This window comes from Stegodyphus dumicola, chromosome 10, assembly GCF_044657685.1.
Source record: "Stegodyphus dumicola isolate Sdum_Otavi_A_Nest chromosome 10, ASM4465768v1".
Lineage (NCBI taxonomy): Eukaryota > Metazoa > Arthropoda > Arachnida > Araneae > Eresidae > Stegodyphus > Stegodyphus dumicola.
Genome location: NC_140777.1, coordinates 164,719,454 through 164,737,486, shown reverse-complemented (window position 1 = coordinate 164,737,486; position 18,033 = coordinate 164,719,454). Strand labels below are relative to the sequence as shown.

The 18,033-nt window shown below is 35.9% G+C and overlaps 1 protein-coding gene across 3 annotated transcripts in view; it reads left to right on the top strand.

Annotated features, from left to right (window-relative positions):
- LOC118188087 (uncharacterized) overlaps nt 1-11,949 on the top strand; it is a 70,087-nt gene extending 58,138 nt beyond the window's left edge. For all 3 annotated transcript variants that reach the window (XM_035358440.2, XM_035358439.2, XM_035358438.2), the window contains one exon: nt 11,712-11,949. In XM_035358440.2, coding sequence (XP_035214331.1) covers nt 11,712-11,717 — 6 coding nt within the window. In that variant the 3' untranslated portion in view covers nt 11,718-11,949. The remainder of the gene's footprint in view (nt 1-11,711) is intronic.
- The last annotated feature ends 6,084 nt before the right edge of the window (nt 11,950-18,033 follow it).

Here is an 18,033-nt window from a genome sequence, read left to right as displayed (position 1 = left end):
CCTTTAATTCTGAATTTTTTTGTTATTTTATAGTTATTATTTTGTTCCTTTTATTATTATTTTTTTTTTTTGCCATTTTGTTATTATTGTATTATTTTTACATTTTTGTAAGTTAATTACAATTATTGTTAGCTGGTAAACTGGAATATTCTGACTGTGTAAAAAAAAAAAAAAAAAAATCTGAAATGTTTCAGATTTTAAATTACGTCCAAAGGGGCGTTTTTTAACATTTTGTGTGTTACCTTTCTTTATTAAATATCATGTTCCTCGCACTTAAACCATAAGATCCAGTGCAACAGCAATATCGCAAAATAGTTTTAAAACGAGCATATCTTTAGAATTTCCGATACAGAGACTCACGCGCTGGAGATAAAAATGTTTTTTCTGCACAACGTTGCCATTGCTCGCTTTGAAATCCTTGAGTTTGTTAATCAAAAATTCGTCAAAGTTTTAAAAAATAGGAAATCGATCATAAAACAAATTTCAAATTTCAAATTTGGTCTTCCACATGCTCATATTCGTTGGAGGATTACGTTATTCAAAATTCGATGACTCTATGTACCGTTGTTTTATCACAATACGAGAAATATACATACATTTATGCAGATTTTTCATTATTTAATTTCTTCAAATATAATGCAGGACTCTAACATTTTGTGGCAACAGTTTGAAAAGTGAACCGACATTTATGATTCCGACGCAAAATGCCAAAACGAAACTAATAGTCCTTCGGGATTCAAATCCCTTTGGACTAATAATAAACTGGATTATTAATTAATAAATTAATATTAAACCAGAGAAAGTAAAATACTTAATATGAATGTAAAATCTTGGCCTTGTCAATGAAAATTCAAAGTTGCTGCTAATGACGACTTTCACAACAGTAGTGGAATTTCTCTTTTCTAGAGTAAAATTTGCCACTCAACTTGTCGTTGCTTCAAGGTGTAAAACGCACTGAACCTGACGCAGACATTAAGTTTCTCGGTGGAAAGTAATTTTCCGAGCACACGGCAGCACTTACTGATGTTGAAAGCTCCTGATGGTGTTTTGATCATGTTGCTTGCTTTAAAATATCTTTTTCAAAGTTTTCTGATCATATGCAAAGTAAAAATACTGATCTTGTTTATGACTTTACATTTCTCTCCCATTATCTTTGCATCAATTCTCTATCATTCATGTTATTTTTTCTTCCTCGTTGAAGCCGTAAGTCGTTTTCTCTTCTTCAAGTTTTTTCAGTCAATTTTTATAATCTCAGAAGAGCAGTTTTTTCTTTGATAGAAGTTTGAAAAGTCTGAAGAATTTCTTTCGAAAGCTATGTAAGATATAAATTCAATTTTCTAGTGGTTTACTGGAAACATTTATTCTGGTTGCAATAAACAAATAACTAAAATAGTGATCTCAGACTCAAATTGCATGTGGGTCGAGTTCTTCTTCTTCTTCTTTTTTTTTTTTTTTTTTTTTTATTTATTTACCAAAATATAAGATGTTTTTAACAAAATAATATATTTTTAAACAGTATTTTAAATTTTATTTATTAAATATTTATCAAAACAATGACGCAAAGAAAAAATTCCAATTTGTATTTTCCCCCCTCTAAAATCTAGAGGTTGAGACTTTGCAAAATATTTCTGTTAATTACTCTTTGTAATTCAAATTTATCTATAACTAAATATTAAGTTGTCGGATTTACATTTATTTTAAATAATTCTAAAATGTTGAATTAACCACTAAATAACCTACTTAACTAAAAATAAAATTGGACAAAACTTGAGAATAAATAATGGCAACTTGTTGTCTTTCGTTTACGTACTAGATTTTTCGTCAATGTGTACAAAAAAAACATGTATATTAATTATATAATATTTATTAGCGATTATATAATATTATTATATTAATATAATATTAGCGAAGTTAAAATAGGGAGCGAGGGGCAAATGCACATTACGCTCAAAATCTGAACTTCAAATAATGGAAAGCAACCACTGAACGGATTTTTATACCCTCTGGTAGTACCAAGTGCGAGGAGGTAACGCCATCTATCGGCAAAAATAATTGAATTAAGACAGTAGAATTTTAAAGGCATTAGGAAGGACTGGATTGGACTTCAAATCATTAACTAAACTTTCTAAATCTTTGTGAATGTGAAAAGCCTCAAGAAAATCCAATTCGCCTATGGAAGAAGCCTTTTGGATGATTTTTGCAGACCCAAAATCAAAATTATGGTTAAAAGTCCAGCTATGATACGCTATTGAAGACTTGTTAATTTCCCCTTTTTTGACATAAGATTCATGTTCCTTGATACGAAACTTCAACGCTCTTTTTGTTTGGCCAATATATCTTAAACCACACTGACATGATATACTATAAATTCCCCAAGAATTCAAGACAGAAACGCAATCTTTTAGAATCGAAGGGTGAATTTTATTAATAGGGGAGAAACCGACTTGAAAATTGAATTTCTGGAGAATCCGTGCAATTTTATAGCTAACAGAAGGATAAAATGGAAGCACGACAAGGTCATTGATATTATTTCTAACAGTAGAATGTCTTCTTTGATGGGAATCTGAAAATTTTTTGACGGCTTTATCAATAATCACGGGAGAAAATCCACGGTCAATCGCAACTGCTCTCAAATAATTAAGTTTGATAATAATTATGTACTGAATCAATAATAATTATGTACTGAATAATAATTATGTACTGAATAATTTTGGATATTTCATGTTTGTTGCAATTGGGAATTGGTTCCTGTTTTCCTGTAGATGTTTTTAATTATTTGAAGAAATTGGGCACTATTATAGCCATTTTACAAGAATGATTAGCTATATTTGAATATGTGTTCTTATGTTGTAGGAATACCTGCCAATTTGTATAGATTGAAATTGTTTATTTGTGCTATTTATAATTGTATAATAGAAATTTATTATTTTAACTGCCATGAAAAAATTAGTTGCAGTTTTTTTTTTTTAAACATGTACATTTGTAGTATGTTTGATTGGTAAATATTCTAACTGTAATAAAAAATTAGTTGCAGCATTTGAAACATGTGTATTTTTATGGTATGATGATTGGTATATAATATGTGCTGAATAATTATGTATTTTATGTCTATTTTAATTGGGAATTAGTTCCTGTTTTCCATTAGACGTTTTATTTTAGAATATGTGCTTTATATTGTTGGAATACCGGTCAATTTGTATTGACTGGAACTGTTTAACAAATCTGTAGTTTTGCACAATTTAGAATTGTATTGAAAAATTTAAGAATTAGTTTCCTTTTTTTATCATCTGGGAGCCAAGTCATTATTTACAAAACATTTGCTTCTGTGGATAATAGTAAAATAGTGTGCATATTACAATGAAATTCCCAATTGCAATTTCATGTTTGTCTTGTGGATAATTGCGACACAGTGTGCAAATTGCTATGGACGCACATAATGAGGTGTGCTAACTGTTAAGGACACGAAGTTATGATGTATCAAAGTGGACAAGTAGTATTTACTTGAACGATGAATTTAACAAAAGTGAACATAGAATAGCCTACACAACATCATATACTTTGGGCTATGGAACTATCAATTGCCTGAACTGATGTGACTGGCTTACTCTGTGGATAACTGCAAAAATAATACGGACACACATCATTAGGTGTGTAACTGATAAGAACATGAAGTTATGATGTATTGAAGAAGACATAGGTTTAAAAACTGGTTAATATATAAGTTCCACTCTCCACAACATAGATACTATCCATGACAATGTAATTATTAATTGATCGTATATTATTTTCATACGGATTATTATGTAACAATTATTGTATAGATGACACTGTCAATTTAGCATTGCAATATTACTATCATTGATTCAGTGAATGCCGCTGGCGGTGGATTGTAGATTCTTTTCCGTCGCATGGACATATAACTCTGATTGGTGTAGAACCTTAGGTCGGAGGTCCATGCGACTGCGTATCAGTAGTTCAGTACATTCTAAGGAGATGCACTGTAATTGTTTTGTGAACTTTGAGAGCGTAGAAGTATTGAAAACGCTATTAAAAACCTATAAAGGCAGCATTTTTTTCAACCATTTCATTTATCACCCTTCCGCAAATTTCTTCGCTGTCAATCTCTGTTTCACGATAAGCACAGTAAGAGTTTCTGTTGGTAAATTTCTAATATTGAGGCACGAAAAATCTTCGAAATCTCAAAGTATATTTGCTGACATCTGCTGGATTCTTAAGATGTTTCCTAAATACACTGGTGCTCAAAATTTAAGGGAATTTTCACATTTCTTTGCTTATCTCGCGAACTGCGAAAAGATTGTCACCAAATCTGATATGAAAATGGGTTGATATAAATAGTGTTAAAAAATTTTATCAACTTTGTACTATTAAAATTTTTTGATCATTAAATAGATAAGTGAAAGTTCACTTACCTTCTAAATAGGGCTGCCCTGAACTGCCTTCTTTCCTTCTTGTCGATATCCGTCTCTATGAAGAACTTCGATTCACTGCGCAACACAGCTATAAACTTTTTAAGAAATTTTAATTCATATGAAAGATATCTACAAAATATTTACAAGTTATAATGATTACAAGCATAATTTATACGGAGCCGGTCTATCCTTATACATCTGTTAGACGCGTCAGCCGTTCAACTGACTACTTTTAGTCTCTTTCGCCAGAGGGCGTCCGTGGAAGACCGTGGAAGTAAAGTTCTAGTAAGCAAACGCGACACTCCCACCTTGAGGTCCAGTATCAGCAGAGGATGGACCTCAACTGACCTGTAGTTCAAGTCTTTTGAGATTTCGTCATACGTCGAGTTCTGTACCTCACTAGCATATCCGACTCAGGTGTAAAGTTGAGTTCAAGAGGTATGAGGTTCTTAGTAGGTCTTATAATCTCCCCTTGTGCGGTTTTCAGTTTCACTAATCTAATGTATCCGTCGTGGGATGGAAAAATTTCCAGGATTCTAGCTAAGGGCCAGTTTATCCTTTTTTCGTTGTTGGAAACAATTACAAGATCACCAACTTTCACAGAAGATGGTTCGCGGATGAATTTTGAGCTTTGTTTTAGTTGCCCTAAATATTCTGATCGAAATCTTTTTCGTAAATCTTTTCTCAATTTGGCTCTGTAAAGGTATCTTTTATTGATGGATTTAGAATCCAAAAGATCTAATTCAGGAACTCCAGTCTCTGGAATTTCTGTTAGAAACATTGCTGGGGTGAGAGCTCTTAAATCCTTTACGTCTTCTGACAAATACGTGAGAGGACGGTTGTTCATAATGCTCTCGCAGTCACAAATGATTGTCAACAATTCTTCGTAGTTCAGAGAAGATTTTCCTAGTACCTTTCGAAGAATTCTCTTTAGTACTCCAATTAATCTTTCCCACCACCCTCCCCACCATGGCGAGGAAGGGGGTATAAATTTCCATTCAATTTTCTTAACTGTTGCATTTCCTAAGATAGAATTCCAATCTATGGTCTTAAACAAATTATTTGATCCAACAAAATTGGTTCCATTGTCGGAGTATACAGTGACAGGTCTACCCCTTCGAGCGATGAATCGCCTGAACGCGTGCAGGAAACTTTCAGTTGATAGAGATGAGACTAGCTCTAAATGAACTGCTCTATATATTGCGCAAGTAAAAATGACGATCCATGTTTTTTGGCTTCCTTTTAAAATTAAGGGACCCGTCAGATCAACACCAATAATCTCAAAAATTAAAGCATCTCTTATTCTGTCTTCAGGTAGTGACGCTTGAGGAATCTTATATGAATCAGAGTCGAACCTTCGACATCGTACACAGTTTTGGATAACCTTGCGTACGGTCTTCCTACTCTTTATGATCCAATATTTTTCACGCAAAGCGCACATAACGAATTGTACTCCAGCGTGACTTAGCCTTTCATGTTCAGATTTGATCAGTTTTAATACTAATGGATGTTCTGAGGGAAGTAAAACTGGGTAACGAAAGTCAGCATCATCGTCTCTCTGAAAGATACGTGTTTTCACTTTTATAAGGCCATTGGAGTCCATGATAGGTTCTAGAGCACGTATTCTTTTATCTTTCAATCCTTCGAAAGATTCTCGTTGGATGAGTCGGAAAACCACTGTTTCAGCTCCTTTTAGTTCTTCGACTCAAATTTTCCCATGAGTTCTTTCAGATGGTGGTGTACTAGCATATTTAACGAATCTAAAGATCCAAGATACGACCTTTATGATCTTTTCGAATTTTGAAATATTGTCAAAAAGTTTAAATTTATCTGTATTCGTGTTATTGCTGGCTGAAACCACAGTTCGTTTTCTCTCTCCATTTACTATATCGAAGTCAGGATGTTCTCCATCTGCAATAGGCCACTCTTCTGGAGGTCGATAAATCCAATCTGGTCCTTTCCACCATTCGGATTTCCTCAATTCTTTTGCAGAGCAACCGCGTGATGGCAAATCCGAAGGATTAAACTTTCCGGGAATGTGATGCCAGTGATCTGGGTTACTCAATTTTCGAATCTCATTTACTCGATTGGCTACAAAAGTGGACCAATTCTCTTTCTGTTTTATCCAAAAGAGGGTATTTTTGGAATCCGTCCAGTAAAAAACTGGAACCTCTTTTAGTTTCAAGTCTTCTCTTATTGTATGAGAGAGCCTGGCTCCAATAGTGCAAGCGAGTATCTCTAGTCGAGGTATGGTGAGTGCTTTTAGGGGAGCAACTCTCGCTTTAGATTGTATCCATTGACAAGTGACTCCACTCTCACCGCTGTGTCTAAGAAAAATGCAGGTCGCATACGCGTCCTTGCTTGCGTCTGAAAATACATGTAGAGTGGTACTTTCGTCTATTTTGGGAATCAATCTAGGAATTTTGATGTCTTTCAAATATTTTAATTGAGATGACCATGTGAAAAATTTCCTTGCTAGATCATTCGGCAGATTAGTATCCCAGTTAATTTTCTGTTTCCAGCACTCTTGCAGAATCAGTTTAGGCATGAGAGTAACTGGACTAGTAAACCCAATTGGGTCAAAGATTTTACTCAATTCGGAAAGAACAGATCTTTTGCTCAATACAGGGTTTTCTTCATATTTTACGTGACAAGACAAAGTATCGTCAAACAAGTCCCATTTCAATCCCAATACAGACACAACATCTTCATAATCTTTATCAGAAAGGTTTAGAATTGAAGTTTCATTTTTAAGTCTATTATGTTTCCAACCTCTTAGGTCAAATTTTGCAGTAGCCATGATTTCTCTAGATCCTTTGATAAATGAGTTTAATTCTTCAATTGATTCCACGCTCGCTACGCAGTTATCCACATACATGGCTTTCTTTAGCTTTGAAGCTATTTCCTGATGATGTTTTGGTACATTTTCCAAATGGTAGTTAATTGTGGCAGCGAGTAAAAAGGGACTGGCGTTTACGCCGAATACAACCCTTCGGTGCCGATATATAGTCAGTTTTTCAGGCTGTCCTTTCTCCCACCATAGGAACCGGAGAAAATCTCGATCCGCTGGGTTCACACCTATCTGAAGAAATGCTCTTTTTATATCCGAAATTACTCCATACTTCCCCTCTCGAAATTTTATCAAAATTTTGGGGATCAATTCAAGATAATTAGGACCCTTTTCCAGGCAGTCGTTCAGAGATACCGAATTTTTCTCCTTTGCAGATGCGTCGAACACTGGTCGAATTTTGGTAGTCGAATTTTCTCGAAACACTGCTCTATGTGGCAGATAATGCCCTTTGATCTTTTCTGCCTCCGAAATATCGATAGGTTCAATTATTCCCTCTTCTACCCAATCCTTTAAAACAGTTTCGTAGGCTTCTAAGGAATTCTTAGTCTGAAGGGTTTTCACGCAAGACTTCAGACGCTTTTCTGCAAGGATTCTATTATCCGGCAACTCAGGATGAATTTGAAGCCATGGCAGTGATACCTGATACCTTCCAGTGTCATCTCTTTCTAAAGTACGGATGAAATAATTTTTTGTAGCCTTTTCTATTTCTTGTTTTGTTTGAGAAAGAGCTGGTTCAGTTATTCCGATAGAATCAAGAGACCACAAGTCACAGATTTTTCTGTCACTAATGTGTAGTGATAAAAGAATTTCATTAAAATTCTTTCCCTTTACCTTTGTTCTCCCTAATATTGTCCAACCAAGGTGTGTATTCATCGCTACTAAACTCTCCGTTACGTGTATTATTTCCCCTGTAAAGAGTTTTCCGGCATAATCTGCTCCTACAAGCATGTGTATTTCGTTAGGGTGTTTTTCAAATAAACAAGAATTCTCATTAGTTACATCACAGGGAAAAATTTTGTAACCTCTTAGTTTCTTTAAGCATTCCCTATCCTCCAATTTTGGAATATGTGAGCATATGGTTTTTTGGCTCAAAACTTCCATTTCTCATGTGAATCCTGTTTCTGGATTATTTAACTTAATCAGATACTTGTTGTGATTTTCCCTTTTTTCTATTCCTCCAAAAAGCCCATGAGTCACACTTTCCTGACCTAAAGATTTTAGTTTTAATTTCTCCGCAAGAAATGTGCTGATATATGATCTGCTACTTCCGGTATCCAGAATTATTCGTGTAAAATTGCTTTCACCATCTCCGTAAACATTGGCAATTAAAGTTTGCAAGATTACACTTTCATAGGATGAATTATTCGTTAAGGCCTTATTTTCAATTTGTTCTTCCTTAACTTCTCCGTTTTCGTTTTTAAAACACATTATAGTGGCATGTCGTTGTTTACATAATTCACACCTTATTCTAGAAGTCCAAATAAAACTAAGATGCCGTGGGCGTAAACAGCGATAACAGATCCCTTTCGCTTTGCATTTCTCCCTTTTTTTCTCAGTAGACCATAAAGATGCTTGTTTACACGTTATAGACTCGTGATCAGAAGAGTCGCAGAAAACACATGGTGTTTGTCCCCCCCGCAAACTTGCGTTCGTTAACTCCGAAGCTGTGTGTTTCGCAATAGGTCTGGATTCACTCAGTTTGTTATGCTTTTGCGGCGCCGCCTTTGGCTGGACCGTCTGGAATGTACGTTCCCGCGCAACTAACTGTTCAGAAAGAAATTCCACTAGGTGATTCAAATCGTAATTTGATTTTCGAACTGTTTTATTACACTCCAAAACCAAATCTGGGGGCAATGTTTTAAGCAAAATAAGTGTTAATAAAGCTCCATATGTTTCTGAGGTCATATTTAATGATTCAAGACATCGAATATGTTTCTGTATATAATTGAATAACTTACGGAAATTTTGAATGTCATTACAATCTTTTAGAGGTCTTATTTTCAGTAATTTATCGATATGGGCGTTGATCAGTACATCTTTATTTCCAAATCTTTCTGTGAGGAGTTTAACTGAAGTTTCGTAATTTTCTTCGGTTAAATCGAAACCGTCAATGGTGTTATAAGCAGTGCCTCCTAAAAAGGATTTCAAATAATTAAATTTGCTTATAGCGTCAAGCGTTTTATTTTGGTGTATGGCTGATGAAAAAGTGTTCCAAAATGTCAGCCATTCGCAGCTCTCGCCATAAAACTTCGGAATCGTAAGTTTAGGAAGCTTCACATTATGACTTTCGATTTTAACGTTTTCTATAATACTTTCACTTAACTGTTCAGTGCTTCGTGACACATTAAATTTTTGTTGTTCTATATTAATTTCTTTCAATTTTTTGTTAGCCTTGTATTTAAATGTAGTTATTCTTTCACGATATTCGTCAACACCGTTTAATTCCTGGTCAAGATCCTTTATGTCTATTAATTTTTCTATATCGGCATCTATTTGTTTTAACTCGTTCGATTTTTCATTTAAAAGTTCTAAGGAAATTTCTAATTCCTCTGCATTCACTTCTGTTTTTGGTAATTCAGTTTCAATTCGGCCAATTAATTTTGTAACGGCAGCCCTTATGTGGCCGCGTTTCCTTTTCAATGTATCGATGAATTCCGTCATTATTTAATATTCAATAATTCAACAAGTATCAGCAATTCACTAATTATTTATGCTTATGTATTATCTATATAACTGATATCAATTTAGACAGATTCAATAGTTAGGAAAACCGCAGTTACTGGCAGTCCCTGTTCGGGCGCCATGTTAAAAAATTTTATCAACTTTGTACTATTAAAATTTTTTGATCATTAAATAGATAAGTGAAAGTTCACTTACCTTCTAAATAGGGCTGCCCTGAACTGCCTGCTTTTCCTTCTTGTAGGTATCCGTCTCTATAATGAACTTCGATTCACTTCGAAACACAGCTATAAACTTTTTAAGAAATTTTAATTCGTATGAAAGATATCTACAAAATATTTACAAGTTATAATGATTACAAGCATAATTTATACGGAGACGGTCTATCTTTATACATCTGTTAGACGCGTCAGCCGTTCAACTGACTACTTTTAGTCTCTTTCGCCAGAGGGCGTCCGTGGAAGTCCGTGGAAGTAAAGTTCTAGTAAGCAAACGCGACAAATAGAGAAAATAAACCATACAGCAATCATTGAACACACGGCATATCTGTGCATAAAGTTAATCGGCATGGAAAAATTTAGTACGGAAGTTTAATGATCGAACAAAGGAGGCCTATATCACGCACGAACTTTTTTCACACGAACAACTGTTTCGGACAATTTTTCTGCCTGGTTTAATATTGAAAGAAAGACGCGCAATGTTTCCTTCCTTTCGAAAACAATTGCAAGTTTTCGTTTTCAACCAATCAGCTATCATCTTCGAATACTGTCAGCTTGGAATGGAGAACCAGTTTCCCCTGTGTTAACCCCAAAGCGATCTGTGGCGATTGGTTGTTGTGACAAAGCACAAAAATTGTTCCAAACAGTTGGACTTCCGAAACAAACGGATGTGTGATAGCAGCCTAATGGGATTACTGTCCTCTAGCAGCCGCTCAGACAGGATAGTGGTTATTGTCATAAACTGGTGAGTTGGCTTTCAACGCAGGTTTGTTTCGTGCAGAATTGGTTATCAGCTCAGCCACTATCTGCCAGACCACAGTCCCAAGGCCAGTTCGACAGATCAGGCGGCATTTATTAAATCAAGCAAACACATATTAAACCATATACACAGATAAGTATATACACCTGAATAAGACGTAAATGACACTACTACGAATGCGAATACTAAATATAAGTACAGGATTTTAAAAAATTATTTTACCTTTCTAATAAAAATCAGCGCTCCGGATGATATAAATGTATAAAACAGCTCCAGTTCCGCTTCTGTAATGATCTTTTTTGATAAAATCTGAATGATTAATTCCTTAGCATTAATATTTATTAGTCATTCTATTGTCTTATTTTTACTGTTAATTGTTCGTCTTCACATCTACAACAAATATATATATTTGCAATAAATATTTTTTATTGAGTCTGAATTTGTGAAAGTGGGAGGAAAATTTAAACACAGGCTGTCAATAAGACCCATAGGGATGAGACAGTAATGCACAAAGTTTCAGATTAAAGATACAAAATATTTCTATACAATAAAAGTAAAACCATTTTAAGTGATAAGTGGTGTATCACTTATTACTTTAACTCAGTACAGGTATTACATGAGTATCAATTTTATATATACAGCGAACTTTCGATTTTTTAAACGTATACGGACCATAATAATTTGTATATGTGAATGCCATTAAAGAATTATGCAAATTTTACTAACCTTTATTTGTAAGAGATCCCAAATCTCACTGTATTTTCTTTTAACAGGGCTGAAAAGATGTTGCAAGCGAATTGGCCTCAAAACATTTGGAGAAATGACTTAACTTGAATGTGTAACAGAATGTGCTTTCTTCATGCATTGTTTTAAATATGAGCAGTCTTACAAACACTTTTGTTTAAAGTTATTTTACTCTGTGTTTTAAAAATATAAAGCAAAAAAAATAAATAGGTAAAAAATCTGAAATATTTCAGATTTTATATTACGTCCAAAGGGGCGTTTTTTTAACTTTTTGTGTGTTACATTTATTAATTAAACATCATGATCTTTAAACTTAAACCATAAAATTCAATTCAACTGCAGAATCACAAAATAATTTAAAAAGAGCATTTCTGTAGAATTTCGAATACACAATCTCGCACGCTGGAGACTTTTTTTTTTTTTTTTTTTTTTTCCTCGTACAGTGTTGCCAGTGCTCACTTATAAATCCTTGAGTTTGTTAATCAAAAATTCACCAAAGTTTTATGAAATAGATAATAAAATAAATTCGAAATTTGGGCTTCCAGATGCTCATATTCGAGTGGAGGACTACGTTATTCAAAATTTGATGTTTCTAGGTACAGTTGTTTTTTCACAATGCAAGAAACGTGCGTACATTCATACAGATTTTTCCATTATTTAATTTGTTTAAATTTAATGTAGGGCTCTTATATTTGGTGGCAACAATTTGAAAATTGAAGGGCCGTTTTATAGTGGACGACGCAAAATGCCAAAGCGAAATTAATAGCCCTTCTGGGAAAACTTCCCCTTTGGGCTAATAAATAATATTTTGCGATAAATAATTTGATTCTGATTGATGATAGATAACTTTGAAATGCTGCAAATGAATTGTAGCAATGTAATTGGCATTTTTTAAAACACAAACTCCTTTAAAAAGTAAGAAAAATGTATCTGCAGTTTATATTTAAAGTACTGTAGACTTAAAACTAGTACAAATGGATTTTAAAAGATATCGTTATTTTAATATCTCACTTTGTATTTAGTGTGTGTTTTGATCAATCAAACAAAAGTATTGATATTATTTTAAGTAAGGTAAGAATTTGATTTTTAAATATAGTGTGTAACTACAATAAGCGCTGTTTAATGCGATCACGTTTGTCCACGATTATTTTGATAATATTAAACAATGAGAAAATTATTTTTTGAAATATCAGAGGAATTTAACAAATGTAATTAGAAACATATAAATACTTACTTTCGCCGAATTTTAATTAGGTAAAAAATCATTAACAGTTAACTCTCTGGAATTCTTAGGAAAAAATTCATTTTTTGAACTTTTCTTAATGATTTTCGAAATTATTTAACTAATACTGTACCTCTCTTATCTACCTCAAACTTTAGTACTCTTAGAACATCCCTCATCTCATCATTTGCAAGGAAATTTAACGATTTTTCTGCTTCGGAAAATTTTATTGCATGATGTGCTTGGATTTGTTTCAGAACGTTACAGGCAGATATCTTCTTCCACTGAATCTACAGATTGAGGTTTTTCATGAATATCCATTCAGGCGTTGAATTCTTCACAATTCGGGTTAGTTGGAGATGTTTTAAATTCTACAACTACTTTTATTTTATCGTTTATTAAAAAACTGACATACTTAAAACAGGACTAGAAGAGAAACACGCTAATGTGACAATCAAAATCGTAAAAAACAACCTTATATTTAGCGTAGGTATAATGAAACACTCAATCGATTTCGAGGGCAGCTAAAGGTCCCTCCTCATCAGGAGAAAGAAATACATAGAAAGAAGAAAATAGGAATCACAGAAACACGTGGTGCTTATCAGCACTGCACGTGGTTATAACTAGATTTTTAATCAGAGTTGCACTGGCCGCCTACTTTTACTGAGCCAGGCTGTCTGATCAAGCATAAAGAAATATTAGCGAAGTTAAAATAGGGAGCGAGGGGCAAATGCACATTACGCTCAAAATCTGAACTTCAAATAATGGAAAGCAACCACTGAACGGATTTTTATACCCTCTGGTAGTACCAAGTGCGAGGAGGTAACGCCATCTATCGGCAAAAATAATTGAATTAAGATAGTAGAATTTTAAAGGCATTAGGAAGGACTGGATTGGACTTCAAATCATTAACTAAACTTTCTAAATCTTTGTGAATGTGAAAAGCCTCAAGAAAATCCAATTCGCCTATGGAAGAAGCCTTTTGGATGATTTTTGCAGACCCAAAATCAAAATTATGGTTAAAAGTCCAGCTATGATACGCTATTGAAGACTTGTTAATTTCCCCTTTTTTGACATAAGATTCATGTTCCTTGATACGAAACTTCAACGCTCTTTTGGTTTGGCCAATATATTGTTGCGTGCGTACGGGTTCGTTATGAAATGAATGCACAAGTCCGATGAAAAATGAACAAAAATTTATTATTATCACAACAAAAATGCTTAAATTTTCTCAAATTATCATGCAGTATTACAATATCTCACAGTAGTTTTCTTTTAACTACTCAAATGTCAATAGAACGTAATTCAAAACAGCTAAAGAACGCTAATCCGCGAATTCGCTACAATCAACAACAGTAGTTTTCTAAACAACAACAAACTAAGCAACTACTACAAACTGAGATGTTTTCCTCCTTTTATAAGATTTTAAAATCACGCGCTAGAATTTTCCAGTACTTTCTCGAAATCAAAAAGAGATATTTATTTATTTAATGCACGCGCTCTTGTATTTTCAATTTTCCGGCTTAGCTTTCTTTTAATATTCGTCACGCGCTGCACTGCGCGAGAAATAAAACCATTTAATTTCTAATTGAACTAACATTAGCTTTTTAAATACCAAATTCGTAACACTGCCCCCTTCCCAAGGACTGCACGTCCCGGGCAGTACAATCCCTGGACAGGAAGCTAAACTTACAACTGTGGCATAAATGCATTAATAAGCATTACATTTCAATAATAAACAACATGAACAATAAATGCAATACATAAAACAAATCAAATGCTATCAAATACAAATCAAATACACATTTAAAAACAAAAATGGACCATGGTCTTATACTATTTACAATTATTTACATTATGTACTATGGCCATAGTAATGAGCTAACCTGTCGTAATGAACGACTTTAGGTTTAGAGTTCGAAGACTTACGAATCCGAACCACGACGTCATTCAGCCTGTTTAGGACTGTGTACGGCCCATCCCAAGGTGACTGTAATTTCGGACAAAGTCCTTTCCGTCGAGTCGGATTCCACAACCACACCTTGTCTCCTTCGTGGAATTGATGTTCAGTAGCTCTTGTGTCGTAGCGGGTCTTCATCTTCTCCGTCGCCAAGTTGACTCGCTCTCGTGCAAAATTGTGCATCACTTCAAACCGGGCCTGGAGATCTTGAATATATTCCTCAGACGATGAAGGAGCATCCGGAGGGCGGCCAAACAATAGATCACAAGGCAGACGAAGGTCAAGACCGAAGAGCATCTGTGATGGAGAATAGCCGGTAGTCTCGTGGACAGCACTGCGGTAAGCCAGTAAAAAGAGTGGTAATTTCTTGTCCCAGTCCTGTTGGTTTCTGGAAACCACTAATGAGAGGTTATTAAGGATGGTTCGATTGAACCTCTCTACCATGCCGTCCGACTGGGGATGCAATGGCGTCGTTTGAGTTTTGTCAATGCCGAGTAGTTTGCATAGTTCTTTGAGTTTAGTTTCCTGAGGCAAAATTCCTTCCCTGATCGGAATGTAACTGAAGAGGCACTCCGAACCTGGAAATCCAGTGCTGTATCATTACCTCAGTTACTGTGACTGCCTCTTGATCAGGAATAGGATAAGCTTCAGGCCACTTGGTGAAGTAATCAATGACAACGAGTATGTATTTGTTGCCATCAGCAGTTCGTGGCAGAGGTCCCAGGATGTCAAAGGCGATACGTTCAAAAGGCGCACCTACGTTGTAACGTTGCAGTCTGCCTCGGCTGCGTTTCCTCGGTCCTTTCCGACCTGCACAGGCATCGCAAGATCGGCACCACTTTTGCACGTCATTCTTTGCATTATTCCAGTAAAAGCGCTCACGAACTCTCTGTAAGGTCTTCATAATTCCAAAGTGACCTCCTGTAGGGCTGTTATGTAGTTCTTTGAGGACATCAGGAATCCGGGATCTCGGAAGTATCAGTTGCCATCGGAACGTCTTCCCATCATCCGACTCGAATTTCCGGTATAAGACGCCGTTTCGAATGTGAAGTGAATCCCAGAGTGCCCAGTATTGTTTTGTTGTAGGACTACAGATAGAAATGTCCTGCCATGTAGGTTTTCTGTTTGATGACTCTATTAAATCAAGTATGGGTTTAATGTCGCGGTCTTCCAGCTGGTCTTTCCTGACTTCATCATCACTCCACGGCTCTCGAGCAGCCGATGTTGATGTTGTAATTTGTCTTGCGACCGGAGTCAGCAGTTCGTATTTCGCTTCCACCCTGGAACAATATCGGCAGTTTTCTTGGCAAGGTCTTCTAGACAGGGCGTCGGCGTTTCCGTGTGATGATCCCTTACGATGACGGATAGTGATGTCATATTCTTGGAGTCTCTGTATCCACCTGGCTATTTGACCCTCAGGATTTTTGAAATTTAAAAGCCACGCCAATGAGGCATGGTCCGTGCGGAGGAGGAATTTTCTCCAGTATAGATAATGATGGAAATGTTCTACAGCTTTGACTATGGCGAGCAACTCTTTCCTTGTGACACAGTAATTCCTCTCCGGTTTAGACAGGCACTTGCTCCAGTAAGCTACTACACGTTCTTGGCCGTCTATTTCTTGGGACAAAACAGCACCGACACTTTCATTGCTCGCGTCGGTGTCGAGAATAAATGGTCTGTCGAGCTGAGGATACGTCAGGATTGGAGCAGATGTTAAAGCTTCCTTTAAGTTGTTAAATGCATCCTCGCATTCCTTTGTCCACAAGAATCTTTGCTTGCTCTCTGTCAGCTTGTGAAGTGGTCTTGCGATGGAAGAAAAGTTCTTCGCGAATCTCCTATAGTAGGTGCAAAGCCCTAGGAAGCTTCTCAGCTGATGGACATTTTCGGGACGCGTCCAGGATTTAACCGCTGATACCTTTTCAGGATCCGTGCGCACACCTTCTGCAGAGATGACATGTCCCAGGTAAGTCACTTCCTTTCGAAACAATTTGCATTTAGCGGGAGTCAGCTTCAGATTGGCCTCTTTCAGTTTCTGAAGCACCTTTCTAAGATTTTCTAGACGCTCTTCAAAACTCTTTCCGACGATGATGATATCGTCCAGGTATATCAGACAGGCTTCGTAAGAAAGGCCTTTCAAAACAGTCTCCATAAGACGTTCGAATGTTGCCGGCGCATTACACAGTCCAAACGGCATCACTTTGAACTGCCAAAGTCCTTGTCCCGTAGTAAATGCCGTCTTTTCTCGGTCATCAGGATGGATTTCTACCTGCCAATACCCACTCTTTAAATCAAGTGTTGAGAACCACTTGCTTCCAGAAAGAGTGTCTAGAATGTCATCAATTCTAGGAAGAGGGTAACTGTCTTTCTTCGTAACCTCATTCAACCGGCGATAGTCAACGCAAAATCTTGTTGAGCCGTCTTTCTTTCTGACGAGAACGATGGGAGATGCCCATGGACTCGCTGAAGGCTCGATGACATCGCCTTCTTCCATATCTTTTAACAGTGTTCGCACCTCTTCCTGTTTAGCAAACGGTAGACGTCTTGGATGTTGCTTGATCGGGGGATGATCGCCAGTATCTATTCTATGTTGTGTCAAACTAGTTCGACCCACGTCAGAAGACGAGCGGGAGAAAACAACTTGAAGATCTTTAATGACGCGATCGGCAGCATTTTTCTCTTTATCGTTTAATTGTGCATTCTGCAATAACTCCGATGTAATGCTCTCTGAGGACACGGATTCTGGGATGTTACTCTTTTTTTCAACGCTGGTTACTGGAGTACATGTTGCAACCACTTCACCTTTCTTAATAACTCTCGACTTTTCAGTTACATTGGCGACTCTCACCGGGATAACCGTTCTGGATAGGTCGACGAGTGTTGAGGCTACTAATACTCCTTTTGGGATATTACAGTTATTGGGATATTCTATGATGCCGTAGCGGAAATTTCTATTTTCGGCTATGGATCCAGGAAGTAAAATTTCTGTTCTTGCCGGTATTGTAATATAGTCTTGTGCTATGATTTTATGGACAGATTTAACTTCTTCATCATTAACGAGAAATAACGCTATGTCCTCAGATGTAGAATGCAATTCGTTATTTTTAAAATCCAAGGAAAAATTGTATTTCCTTAGAAAGTCCAATCCGAGTATGCAAGAATCAGTGATTTC